This window comes from Osmerus eperlanus, chromosome 2 (assembly GCF_963692335.1).
Source record: "Osmerus eperlanus chromosome 2, fOsmEpe2.1, whole genome shotgun sequence".
Taxonomy (NCBI): domain Eukaryota; kingdom Metazoa; phylum Chordata; class Actinopteri; order Osmeriformes; family Osmeridae; genus Osmerus; species Osmerus eperlanus.
Genome location: NC_085019.1, coordinates 16,763,986 through 16,778,439, shown reverse-complemented (window position 1 = coordinate 16,778,439; position 14,454 = coordinate 16,763,986). Strand labels below are relative to the sequence as shown.

The following is a 14,454-nucleotide window of genomic DNA, read 5'->3' as shown; positions in this document are numbered from 1 at the left end:
CCCAGCTGTGATGGCCCTGAACCCCCCAGAACATTCTTCAACAGACCATTTTATAGATACGACAGTTCTCAAAAGTCATTGGTCCATCCTACAGACATGCAGCTATACCAAATCTCTTCTGTCATTGGTTAAATCCTTAGAACAATACAGTTGAATCCACATTGTCTTCAGACCAACTGTCTCTTCCCCCCAGGTGACAAGAACTCTCTCAGGTCACCCAGACTTCCCGTCTCTTAGACTTCACGTCTCCTAGTTAGGTGTCATAAAACTGCAAATGGCATCTCTACCAAATGGAGTTGAATCAACATTCATTGTATCAAGCTTCTTAACCAACTGTAAACTTCTCCTAAAACACATTCATTGTACATAGGCCCCAAATTTCTTTCACACAAGAGTCTTCATATGAACTTTTGATTGAATCAGTATCAGTTTTTGACCGTTGGACGTGTAAAGCATTATTTTAGCGTTAGCGATAAATTATATTTCATTTAATTTAATCATTTTTTTTTTGATATTAAGTTGCCTTTGCACATGGTAACATGTTGTAGTGTCTTCCTCGTGTGTGGAACAGATCAAGTCCCTAGGTCAATGTGGCACTTATTTATGGACACATGAAATATGTGCCACAGGTGCAAATTCACCTTTATGTTAATAATTTGGCAATTTTGTAATATATTACTCATAGCTTATCACCCTATACAAAGACGTATGTCTTACACATCAGTTTCGTATTTCAAGTCAATCGGAGCTACGGTTCCTGATTCTTCTCTGGGAAGAATTTTGTCATTTTGGACAAATCTTTATTGTACAGAACAATGCCAAATTTCACAACTTTTTACATAACTGGTCTAGGGGCTGCCATTGACTTCCATGGAACAACCGGAGGAACCCTTATAATACCAACAATTCCAATAGGTTTCCTCCTGACGGAGGAATCCTAATGAATCTGACTTAAGTATTGGCTAACAAGTTGGTAGCTAGTAACAACCATCTTTGATACACAAACAAGACAATAACACAAATAATAGACAATAACATTTTCCCAAAGACAATTCAAGACATTCTATTCCAACATTAAAAATCAAATATCAATATTTCTAAGTTTTTTTCCCCTTCTCACTACATTCAGGGCATGTAATTGTCAGTGGTCAGGCCATGTATTAAGTGCTTTGTACTGCATGAAACAAGTAACTTGTGGGTGTTGTAACCACACTTGGCGTGGTCAGCTACTCATTTAAAGATGCTGTAAAGCAAATTCCATGATTTGCTACTAAGTACATTACATACGTGTGAAAGTTCCTGAAAGCATGTGCAAAACGTGAAAACTTTGCTCAGGTTTTGTACAGCCTGGGCATCGCAATGTGGGGGGTCTGAGACAGCCCAATGGTTAAAAGAAAATGCTTCACTTTGTTTTTGTATGCAGTGAAGTTGTCGCAATACGACGGTGGGTCACAATGACCCGAAGATAACACAAGGGTTAACATACTTGTCTTTTTTTTCATTCGAATTTGTATGGGAAGTTAACAACACATTCTTCTGTGGTGTGATGAACTTAAAACTCATTTTCAATTCCACTTTACAGCATCTTTAAACAAAATTGTCTCAGCCACTGCACGAATCGCTTTGTATTGCACACAGGATACTTTACTTTTGGGCCATACCAGTGAATTGACCTATCGCTAAGTCCCGCCCCTCTTAGTTGGGTGTGCTCAAGCCTTCGGCGAGAGCACAACCTTTGTTCTCTCACATATATATTATTATTATTATTTTTCTTTTCTTTTTTTTCTTTTTGCCCCCCTAAAACTCAGTCAATATTTGGCCTACATAGACAACGTAGGTGTCAAAAGTTTCGTCTTGGTAGCGATTGAGTTGCTTCTATTGGAATTTACGTTCCGTTGCATGGTTTAGGCTCAAGTTAAGTTTTTGTGGCGAAAAGTGAAGCTAACGGTGGCTAATTTGCTAGCCACAGTCACTGACGTTACTAACGTCACTACGTCACTAACGTCACGAAAACACGCGTGACTACCTTTGGCAGAACATTCGTTTCGCATCTGTTAACTTGGGGGATAGCTAGGCTAACTATAGCTTTACTGCAAGGCAGCTGCAGAAACGCCACAAGCAAAGAGGCCAGGGTGATAACTATTTACTCATTTTACTTTGTGTAATGTACAGTATAAGCTGATATTATTAAGGAAGTACATCTACTTTCGGAAACAGTAGTCTACTATTTCACTGAAGTATTAGCATCATGACATTAGCCTGTGTTGCCCGGGCAACACATACTACAGTGGTCTATGATGTAGCGTTATCTGTTTTCAATCGTTAAAATAAACATTCCTCACATATACATTTTCGTTGTAGGATTTATTCTGACATTAGTAAACAATTTGTTGGTGAAATTACCATTACCGGTGGTTTCAAACCAGTGTAGCTCACTGCAACGCTGTAGCTTACGCGAGACACACGACAAAAACATCTACTTACACAGCTGTTTAGGAAGTCAAACGGCGACAGAACATGTTCGGCACTCCCCTTACTTAAATCAAAAGTCTATCTAACTACTAACCTGAACTTCATTGCCACAGCCTAAACGTTGTCAATCTGTTCATGAAAATTAATTTCAGCCTAAACCGTACAACGTAACGTTACATCCAATTCAACCAACGCAATCGCTACAGTACCAAGACGAACACAGCAGTAGTCTAGTACTGTACCGTAGTAGAATTTACCGGGACAGCTTCTCCACACAGGGCTATATCGCATTTTGCGTTGTTACTGACAATGATCGCTACCAGTGAGCTTTTTATCAATGAGCGATTTTCCACTAAATAAATGTCAAGCTTATTTACGTTTTTGGGGGCATATTTTCAGTTAGCAGATGGTATTGTTTGAATCGCGATTCCATCTTCTACTGCCGGTAACGTCGTAGAATAATCTTCAAAGGGGGTTCTTTATTAATGAATGAATGCAATGAGTAGGCTAAATGCCTGAAAATATCACGAGAAGGGAAAACTTAAAAGGACGTTTAAATCATAGAGATTAGGTCAATTTTTACACCGCTCTGCCAAATGTATTCGTTTTGATTCAGCTATGAGGCTGCCTCTTGCAGGGGAAATGAGAAGACATCTATTTCATTCTACACTTCACTCGTACTGTATTTTGAGTTGTAAATGAGCAGCAACAAATATATGCTTTTAAATCTATGTAATCTTTATAAATAATAAGTATGCATTTTTATATAATATATACAGAAATACGGACCCCTGTGCAACCGATGCAAGCAAGCACACCCTACAATTTCCCCAGAAATTGTACCCTCTCTAGTTAATGTTGCTATGTCTGACAAGCATTCACGGACACTGTAATGGCAGAAATACAAATTTCTGAATTGCCACAGCAAGTAGTAGACCTGTTTTAAAGATAACAAATATATATCCTTAAGAAGCAGGCAGAAAGGTTTACAGTATGCCAAGGAGCATTATGTTCATGGTGTAAAATTATTTTAAAAAGGCCAATGTCTATCACTCGCAATGCAAAAATGAGGAACCCCACAAGCTCAGCATCAATGTTACTGATGACAATACCATCAAAGACCAGTGTTGTTCATGCACTGCAGGATAAATCATTATTCTGCTACATTATAACATTAAATCTCCCAAAACATTGATTCTAATTGATAAGATGTCCAAACGCCATCCTTGAACTAGCCGACTGAGTAGCTAACTAGCTGCTAGCTAGAATTGACTTGGTTGAACTAGGATAGGATCACATCCGATATGTCATATATATGAAGATAATCAATTGTAGCGATTTTAACGTAACAGCTACCTAACTAGTAGAAGTAGAGTAGAAAGTTGTTGTTTCAAACAGTAATGTTTGCCCTGTCTCATTGCTGCTGAAACTATAGAGCACCAGGTTACCATTCCCACAACATTGGGCTCATGACATGTAGCCTACAGTTTGGACATTTTGCGTGGCCAACTTGAAGATGTTTCCTATACAAGTCAGCCACAGCAGTGGCATAGACCTTGACCAAAGAGCCTTTTCCATTTTCATCCTTATATTGATATAGTTTAGTTTTCGGCTTTGGAAAAGGAACAAAAAGGACTCCTCCATCCAAATTTTCAGGGTATCTGGTGTCTGTATTACAGGTACCCCACGATAGGGCTGGGCAATATTTTTTTTAATCGATTTATCGAAGTAATGACTTCCCTCAATAAAGATATCGTAACATTAATTCATTTTCAATAATATCGACAGAGAATAATTAGGAACAGCAGTCCATTTAATGTCTGTGATGCAGCAGGAAGTTGCGGAGAAATGGAACCCTACGCTCACTAAAATATACTGAGCACCTCAAGTGGAGTAGCTAATGTTAACCGCGGAAAATTAGTCTTATTGCCGAAAACAGTGACAGCGATAGCCATGGCGAGGAAGCAACTTCCATGAAGAAATTATTGATAAAAAGGCTTTGTCTTCTTCAGTTATTTGGAAGTGGTTTGGCTTTTTGAAATCCGACAAAGAGTAAAGCAATGTTCGGTTCAAATTGTGTAGTAAACAAACAGGTGGCTACCAAGTCTGGTAATACGACAAACCTTTTTTACCACTTGAAGCAAAATCACTCGTTGGAACATGCAGAAAGTGTGAGTTTGAAGAGACTTATTTTGCTACTACTACAGATCTGTGATCTATCGTCTTAATTATCGTTATTGAATGGAAATATAAATATCTATATCGATATTTTTTTACCCATATCGCCCAGCCCTACCCCACGCACAGTGTTTCACCATCCTGTATTACTAATTGTTTTACTTTTATAAAGATTTGAACTTATCTCCTGCGCCTGACGATATGGCTTGTCCGAGGTCTCTGCTCTTAGTAATGGTTACGGTAGTTATGGTATGATTTGACCATTTATACATTAGGGAGTGCCTTAGCGATAGGTCAATTAAATTATGATGGTATTTCTTTTCTCCATTAAGTCCATGAAACCTTCTTCTCCTTCTGCCAGGCCCTGGCCATGCCAGCGAGTGCTCGGGGCAATGTCAAGGACCCGGAGGTGGCAGACCTGTTTTATCGAGATGACCCAGAAAAGCTGTTTGCAGACCTCCGTGAGATCGGCCATGGCAGTTTTGGGGCAGTGTACTTTGTAAGGACCGTTTCTGTGCATCCTTTTTGTGCCTGTTTAATATGATGGGTGAGAAGTGAGGTACACTTGAAGTAGCTATAATTCGGTGGATCTGACGGAGGGAAGTATGGAGAAGATAATTATCAACGGTAGAGGACCTGCCCGAAAGGACTTCTGGGCTTGTGCGGACGTAGTCCTACTGTTCATGTATATGTGTCACTGAACCTCTACATGGTGTCCAACAGGCCAGAGATGTGCGTAACAATGAGGTGGTCGCCATCAAAAAGATGTCCTACAATGGCAAGCAGTCCAATGAGGTAAGTGAATACATCCATACATGCACAGAGCCAAGAGAGACTTAACAAAAATCTCTGTCTGCTGCGGGGGGTGTTCTGGTCATTTCAGGTGAACACTACATTATGCCACACTACAAATGATTGTTGTTAACAAGCAGTTTAAGTATGTGTAACCAGTGTTTCCCCTAGGTTTCCAGTTTTTTTGGGGGGGCGCTATTATTTTATTTTGTCTGATAATAGTTAAGTAATAAAAGCTAGCTGATGCCATTGCTGCTTTGCCGTGCTGATCTGAAAGAAAATGGTTGCACAAATTAAAATGCTATCGTATTATGAAGTCCATGAGTTTGATCCCCACAGAAATGGCAGGACATCATCAAAGAAGTGAAGTTTCTCCAGAAGCTTCGCCACCCCAACACCATTGAGTACAGAGGATGCTACCTTAGAGAGCACACAGCATGGGTCAGTGTGATACATTACAAGTGTGATACATGTTTCTGCTGGAATGTTTACGCTTTATATTGGGGGCGAAGCTGCATAGGCAACCTACTGTGGTTCTCGTTTTTATTATTAGGGGCCAAGCAGCAAAGCTGCGAAGGCTCCTATTGTGTTTCTACCTTTTCTTATTATTGATGGCCAAACAGCGAAGCCACCTATTGTGTTTCTCACTTATATTATTATTATTTATTAGTAGTAGTACGCATCATATTCTCCCATTGCAGTCTATGGCAGCCCCTAGAACTGTATAGTAAAAAGTTGTGAAATGTGGAAATTGTGGAGGAAGAATAAATTAAATAATGTCATGAAAATAATTTCAGTGAAATGTTACCATAAATAATTAATTGTAGAACACAATTTTGTCCTTATTTAATTATTTATTCCTGTATTTAATTTTCAGTATATATTGATTAGATTTAGTATTTAAATATTTCAGTAATTAATTACTTATTTTAATATGTATTCATTTATATCAGTATATTTATTTCAGCCTTTAATTATTTGTCAAATCTATTCATTTAGTGTCACATTTTAATTATTTCATGACACATTTCATGACCAACCATGTTGGTTCTGTGCACTGTTAAATAATTGTCTGTGAACTTCCAGCCATCAATTGCAGTGGGTGGGATCTAATACCCTAATGGGTGGATTTTGTAAAACTCAATCAGTAATAGCCTCGATAGCCTTCTTGGTAGACAGGACAAACTTGTTTGAGTGATTTTTCTGATATACGCTTAATAGTTATTGCTGGGGAAATGAAGGAATAATAGATTAACTATAATACAACACGTATATGTTATAAAATCAACAATATTATAGATGCATTTTATTTTTATTTACACAGGCACGTACTGTGTAGTAGGCTAATTAATGAGCGTATTATAAGAAATTAAAACAGGTCGCACTGTAACGATTATTTGCACAAATACTCTCAAATATGTTTTTAGGTCGCACAGACACAATTTCGGGAGCATATGCAACCAAAATTGTCCTAATTTCAAACCATGTGAAATGATGGTAAGCGACAGCTACAGTATGCTACTGTAAGGCAAATGCAAGCATCTTATTGACAGTGTTCATGCATTAGCCAAGTACAAAAGAACACTAGGCTACTTAATTGTTGTGCTTTCCTATCAGTGTCTCGTTCTGATGGCCATACCAAAACTGTACTTGTTTTAAAAGTATCAAACCCTCCAGTCTGCTTTTTTGTTTGCCATAATTCAGTAAAAGCTGTATTCTAATTAATACAAAATGCTTGTCATCAAGTTCTGATGTAGAAAACCAACATCAAATCATTACACAACTGCCACTGAGGTTTCCAGTAAGTATCTCTATAGTGACCTGGGTCCTGTTCCATAAAGGCCGCTCAAAAAAAGCTGGGATTAAAGTCCCAAACCTGACTTGAATTAACAAAACAAGTCAGTTGGAGCTAAAAGGCTTCCATAAAGGCCAATTCTAGTTCACGCAATCTTGGCTAATTTGAGTCAAATTCAAGTACTCAAGATAATTGCAGGTGCACCATATTCGTAAGCAGCCTGAGAAGTAGAACATGGATCATATCAATCCACCATGGCAAAGCGCAATGTCCATGTGCCTTCTCCCCGAAAGATTGTTCTCTTAAGGCTGCGTACTATGACAGTTCCCTCATCCACCACCTCATCTAAATAAAATGACACACCATTGACATGAACGATACGTAGGTTGATGTCCTTTTTTATAGATCTTTACTTCATTTATTACAAAACCATAGGCCCACTAAACACATATACGTTGACATTTTTGACATTGTTTTAAATAAATAGCCTACAATTAACCAATAATAACTTTTTAACATGCATTTTGTATTGGCGAAGTGGAGGATAGAGGCATGGATTTTGGTTTGTTTTTGCAGTTGTACATGATTTATGTAATTATGATAATTCTGTTGGGGGTAATGTAGATCAATACATATTTTATGTAGTTTCAGCCTAAACGTTGATTTCACAACCTACCATATAAGTAAAACGTAGGCTATAGTTTGTATCATTCTGAAATCATTGTCCGTTAGTGTTTAATGCATTAGCCTACCGTATTATATAATAAAATTATATATATTTTGATACATAAGTATGACTAACCTGACTAAGTCGCAGGACCAGCCAAACTATAAAAAAAAGTGCAATTTATAGTCCGGAAAATACGGTAAATGTTTTATTTATTGAAGTTGATCTTCTATAAATGTAAATATTTGACTGATATTGGTAAAAAGTAAAATGTGGCATCACGCTAGGAAAGTCTGTGGTGGACCATCAAATTCCCGTTGGGTCATTGTTACAGGAACGTTTGTTTAAGCAATAACACGGGCTAAGCCTGACAGTTAGGCTGCCCCGGACCAGGTAATTTTCGCTGCATAAGTTGCCATAGTAACTTGAGTTTGAACTACATTATACTGGCTTTATGGAACAGAATCAACTGGAAATGAGTCAGACTGACATTAGCCTGGCTTATTTAGTAAACTCGCTTATTGGAGCAGATGCCTGATCAGTTATTTACTCTGGATTTGCTAAATCCCTATTGATTGCATGAGAAACATCCACTTTCATTGTTTTGAAGCCAATCCATAACTTTCAAAATACAACAAGAGCAGGCAAAAGCAATCCACATACATTGACTGACCCGGGGTTGTGCGATATGACAAATCTCATAGGTCCTTTCATATCCCAATAACAATACATTTACATTTAGAAGACGCTCCTTTCCAGAGCGACTTACAGTTAGTACAGGGAAATTCCCCCCTAGGCAAGTAGGGTGAAGTGCCTTGCCCAAGGACACAACGTTATTGAACCGGCAACCTTCTGATTAATAGCCCGATTCCCAAACCGCTCAGCCATCTGACCCCCCAGTACAATACATATCACAACATAGCACATTGTCTGTAAATTCAATGAATAAATAGTTTCTATAAAAGTACCGCACATAGGCTAATTTCTTATTACATTTTGACTTGTTTAGGATACTCAACAAATAGAAGGTCAAAATTAGTACATTTACTAATATTAGATTTTTCTCCCTTTATCAAGGCTTTATCAATTGCGACCAATCACATTTGACAAATGTATTCTATGCCATCTCAATATATTGTACTTGGCAGCATTAGTGTAAATAATTGTTGTCGTGTGACCTGTCTTCATTTCTCTACAAAATGCTCGCTAATCAATGCAGAGTATGTGCCTGCTTTGAGCTGATACAGTGACCGGTCCACCATTCTATCCAATGTTACATAACCTTAACTAAAACATAAACTTATTCTTTACATTCTCAGGGTTTTTCCTGGGTCAAAATTGGTCTTCGGTGCTCCATTAAAAAAAAAAAAAAATATATATATATATATATATATATATATATATACAGTTAGGTCCATAAATATTTGGACATTGACACAATTTTCATCATTTTGGCTCTGTATACCACCACAATGGATTTGAAATGAAACAATCAATATGTGCTTTAAGTGCAGACTTTCAGCTTTAATTTCAGGGTATTTACATCCAAATCAGGTGAACGGTGTAGGAATTACAACACATTTTATATGTGGCCCCCCCCTTTTTAAGGGACCAAAAATAATTGGACAAACTAACATAATCATAAATCTAATTGTCACTTTTAATACTTGGTTTCAAATCCTTTGCAGTCAATGACAGCCTGAAGTCTGGAACCCATAGACATCACCAGACGCTGGGTTTCGTCCCTGGTGATGCTCTGCCAGGCCTCTACTGCAACTGTCTTCAGTTCCTGCTTGTTCTTGGGGCATTTTCCCTTCAGTTTTGTCTTTAGCAAGTGAAATGCATGCTCAATTGGATTTAGGTCAGGTGATTGACTTGGCCATTGCAGAACATTTCACTTCTTTGCCTTAAAAAACTCTTTGGTTGCTTTCGCAGTATGCTTCGGGTCATTGTCCATCTGCACTGTGAAGCGCCGTCCTATGAGTTCTGAAGCATTTTGCTGAATCTGAGCAGATAATATTGCCAGAAACACTTCAGAATTCATCCTACTGCTTTTGTCAGCAGTCACATCATCGATAAATACAAGGGAACCAGTTCCATTGGCAGCCATACATGCCCACGCCATAACACTACCTCCACCATGCTTCACTGATGAGTTAGTATGCTTTGGATCATGAGCAGTTCCTTCCCTTCTCCATACTCTTCTCTTCCCATCATTCAGGTACAAGTTGATCTTGGTCTCATCTGTCCATAGGATGTTGTTCCAGAACTGTACAGGGTCTTTTAGATGTTTTTTGGCAAACTCTAATCTGGTCTTCCTGTTTTTGAGACTCACCAATGGTTTACATCTTGTGGTGAACCCTCTGTATTTACTCTGGTGAAGTCTTCTCTTAATTGTTGACTTTGACACAGATACGCCTACCTCCTGGAGAGTGTTCTTGATCTGGACAACTGTTGTGAAGGGGTTTTTCTTCACCAGGGAAAGAATTCTTCTGTCATCCACCACAGTTGTTTTCCGTGGTCTTCCGGGTCTTTTGGTGTTGCTGAGCTCACCAGTGCGTTCTTTCTTTTTAAGAATGTACCAAACAGTTGATTTGGCCACACCTAATGTTTTTGCTATCTCTCTGATAGGTTTGTTTTGATTTTTCAGCCTAACGATGGCTTGCTTCACTGATGGTGACAGCTCTTTGGACTTCATATTGAGAGTTGACAGCAACAGATTCCAAACACAAATACCATACTTGAAATGAACTCTAGACCTTTTATCTGCTCCTTGTCAATGAAATAACGAACTCCCATGAGGGAATAACATACACCTGGCCATGGAACAGCTGAGCAGCCAATTGTCCAATTACTTTTGGTTCCTTAAAAAGGGGGGGGCCACATATAAAATGTATTGTAATTCCTACACCGTTCACCTGATTTGGATGTAAATACCCTGAAATTAAAGCTGAAAGTCTGCACTTAAAGCACATCTTGATTGTTTCATTTCAAATCCATTGTGGTGGTATACAGAGCCAAAATGATGAAAATTGTGTCAATGTCCAAATATTTATGGACCTAACTGTATATATATATATTTTTTTTCTAATCAATGTATTTATTCCCAGGTGTTTTACATCCCCCCCCGCCGAAACTAAACCTATATTTTAGAACAAGTTAATGTAATAGTCTAATAGCTAATGTAATATTGCACATATTTTCATCCTATTTCCCCTAAAGCAATAAAGTTAAGCTACTTAAAGACACCTTACACTCAAAGTATGTTTTGAATGGCATAAATGCTGCCAATTAATAATTGACGTAACAACTTATTATAAATGGTCAGTAGCGTTCTGTAGCAAATAATAACAATAAACCCACTTTTTATTAATTAAAACTACTTCAGCATAATAATGCACCTAAAATACAAACCTGAGCAAGGGCAGCAATCGCTATCGAATCAACAGACGTGCAATTTAGCTAGCAGGGGAAGAATACAAACAACGAAAATCACCAGTTAACTTGATTTAAATTTGCAAGAACTATACACTTATACAATAACAGGCTTAAATGAACTGACAACATAAGTTATACGACTTACGGTTCTCAAGGACGCACACACGCAATCTCAACTGCGGTGTGAAGCGCGTGTCCGTGCAATTCTCTGACATGCACTCTAACAATCACTGCTGATAGACGGCCAAAAATTTTGTGCAGCCTGATTTCTGATACCGTGGCGGCAGAAATGTAGCCATAGAGGAAACACTGCACTATATATTATCATTCCAGGTTAAGAATACCAATGGAGGCTGCGTTGTAAATCGTAAATCAAACTTTTGTCAGCATTTTGAGTGGAAATTTCATTTGCATTTGTACAGGTGTATAAGTGCACGTCGGGCTGGCCCTTGCAGCGGAACGACAGTTTAGTGGCCACTCTGTCCATTCGCGCACCTCATAGTTGCGTATTGATCAGACAAGAAGACACGCCTATCAAATCGATTACTATTGATCAAAACAGAACGAGGGTTCGGCTGTAGCCTACTTGAAACATACTATTGAGAACATATTCGCTGACATGCATTGCACGCGTGATGAACACAGCTTTTTTTTTTTGGCAGACTTTTTTTGCCTTTGGCACTCAGGATTTGTCATTGCCGCTCGGGAAAACGGCTTGGCGCGCGCCAACATTTTCTCTATGCAGGAAAAACCCTGCATTCTTAACCTTAATGCAGATTTTACATGGGTTAATATTAGCTGTCAATTACTCCCTTCCTTTCACTGCGCTTCGTTGTCACGTGACATGGAGCTAACTAGTGCTCAAAATGTAAAGGGCTGAAGAGAGAAGATGAATATAACAGAGATTTATTTTGTAAGCTGTCTACATATAATTTAACTCTTGGAGTTGATGATGGCGATCACGTGGCAAACTTTCCCACCTGTGGGAAAAAAAGGCTTACACCAGGGTTTTTCCTGGCTCAAAATTAGGCCTTGGTGTTAACTGTGCTGAGCCGAAACATTTTGTGTTTTTCTCTCTTTGAGAAATCGACACCAAACTTGGTAACCCTTTTCTGAGGATGTCCAAAATATATAGTTTCATGTGGCCACTGGGGGGGACACCGCACAAAACAATAATGCGTTATAGCTAATAACTGTTAATGTGGTTGCCCTGATAAAGTAAATCCTTTGTGACGTGATATCTTTTAACTTTTCATGTCACCTGAATTGATGCGGCCGCCATACTGGATTTTATTGAAAGGCCTAAAAACTATATTTATTAATATTATTACTAGTGGTGGGCATAGATTAAAAAAAAATCTATATTAATCTTACTGTAATCTTGGCGTTAATCTAGATTAATCTAGATTAAAATGGCTCATTTGAATTCCGCCGAAGGTATTCAGAATATGTGTGCTACCCAAATAATGACTAAAAGTAAGTCTTTGAGAACAGGTTTCTCAAGCCAGGTGGCGCATTAGACCAGGAGCTCATCTCCTGTTTCCAAAATGCATCACAAACTGCTTGAGAAAGCTGTTCTACTATGATAATTGGTGATGAAAATAAATTATGTTCAATAAGATGTACTTGTGTTTATTAACTGTTTATTAGATTAGTTAGCTTGGCTGATAGAGCTGTGCTGACGGGCTTGCCTTGGTTGCACTCAAACATCGTAGTTTGACGACGACTCTTCCCCTGCGCAACATCAGACAAACAACCTTAGTCTTGTCGAGGTTTCCATTGGGAAGCTTCTTAAAAATACATTTTCCCTGAAGCAAACCAGGCGGCTTCATAGCTGCATCCATGTTAGCACGTCACGTTTGATGTGATAATTTCATACACAAGGCATACACACAGGTTCGAAGACTCGTTCTCGCCCCCTACAGTGCAATTCGGCTAGGTATACATCCGCGCAAAAATATCAAGGTGAAAGTCATCATAGCTTGCGTAGTATAGACCCAGCTCCCAACCCAACTTTGAGAATAGATTAACAGCGATATATTTTTTATTGACGATAAGAGTCGCAGCGCGTTAACGCACGTTAACGCCGATAACGGCCCACCACTAATTATTACACAGTTTCCCACAGGATTTTATGAGACTATGGTGGGGTGAAGGTTTCTTCCATTTTTTTCTCCTTTAGTGAGTTTTTCCTGGGAGTTTTTCCCTGTCTTCCTTGAGGGTTGAGGTTGGCTGAGGGGCAGTTCTATGGGCGTATGTGAAGCCATTTGTGACATTGCTTGTACAAAGGGCTATATAAATAAATTTAATTTGGTATGTGAACCTCGGCCCCTCTAGGGGGGTCCGGGGGCGCGCTTTTGGTGATTTAGTGCATTTTAAAGTTGAATCCAAAAATCTGGTGCACTTTGAGAGCAAAATTGAGAGGCTATCTATGAAGAATTTTGAGCACACTATTACTCTTCTTTTAGTTAGATTATGTTTGACATGTAAATGAAATGGGTTAAAGATTTGGCACACATCTCGGTGACCTCAGTCATAATGCTATTCAGGATTCCACCTTTAGTGCACTGCACCTAGATGGCATTAAAAAAATTATTATTTCCCACATACACCAAGTTCTGAAACTACTCTACGACCTTCTGTCAAACACACTTGCTGTCCTGTGCAAACTGCCTGCCATCAAACTATCCTAGCCAAACTAGCTAGCTACTTCTGTGGCCGTTTATTACTCAACTGGTGGCACTGCTGGATTTTATTCTCTTTAAAATAGCCTACGTAGTATGCTCATGATCTCAAAATCAAGGATGGAAGCATTAAGCGTGCTACGTAGCGTTAGCTACTTCAACTTCATTCATAGCCTATGGTTACATGAAGAGCCAACTTAATCCTAAAATGCTGAAAATGTACGCTGTCAGATCCGCTTGTAATTACGACGTTAACATTTATAATTAGCGAACACTAGTTAGCTAGATGTAAGTGAGGAGACTGACTAACCTTTGTTAGCAGTCATAAGATGTTTCAGCGAAAAAATGTATTGGACGCAGGCAGCCAGGAACGTTCCAGTGCTCCCGTGTAAGTGAAGAGTGTGCACACTTACAGCGGCGGACAGAGG

At 38.8% G+C, this 14,454-nt stretch overlaps 1 protein-coding gene across 3 annotated transcripts in view; it reads left to right on the top strand.

Annotated features, from left to right (window-relative positions):
• taok2a (TAO kinase 2a) overlaps positions 1–14,454 on the top strand; it is a 110,223-nt gene that overhangs the window by 38,195 nt on the left and 57,574 nt on the right. For 2 of the 3 annotated variants that reach the window (XM_062453399.1, XM_062453390.1), the window contains exons 2-4: positions 5,012–5,149; positions 5,374–5,445; positions 5,782–5,883. In XM_062453399.1, the coding sequence (XP_062309383.1) occupies positions 5,021–5,149; positions 5,374–5,445; positions 5,782–5,883 (303 nt within the window). In that variant the 5' untranslated portion in view covers positions 5,012–5,020. The remainder of the gene's footprint in view (positions 1–5,011; positions 5,150–5,373; positions 5,446–5,781; positions 5,884–14,454) is intronic. The other variant, XM_062453407.1, reaches the window with a different exon arrangement.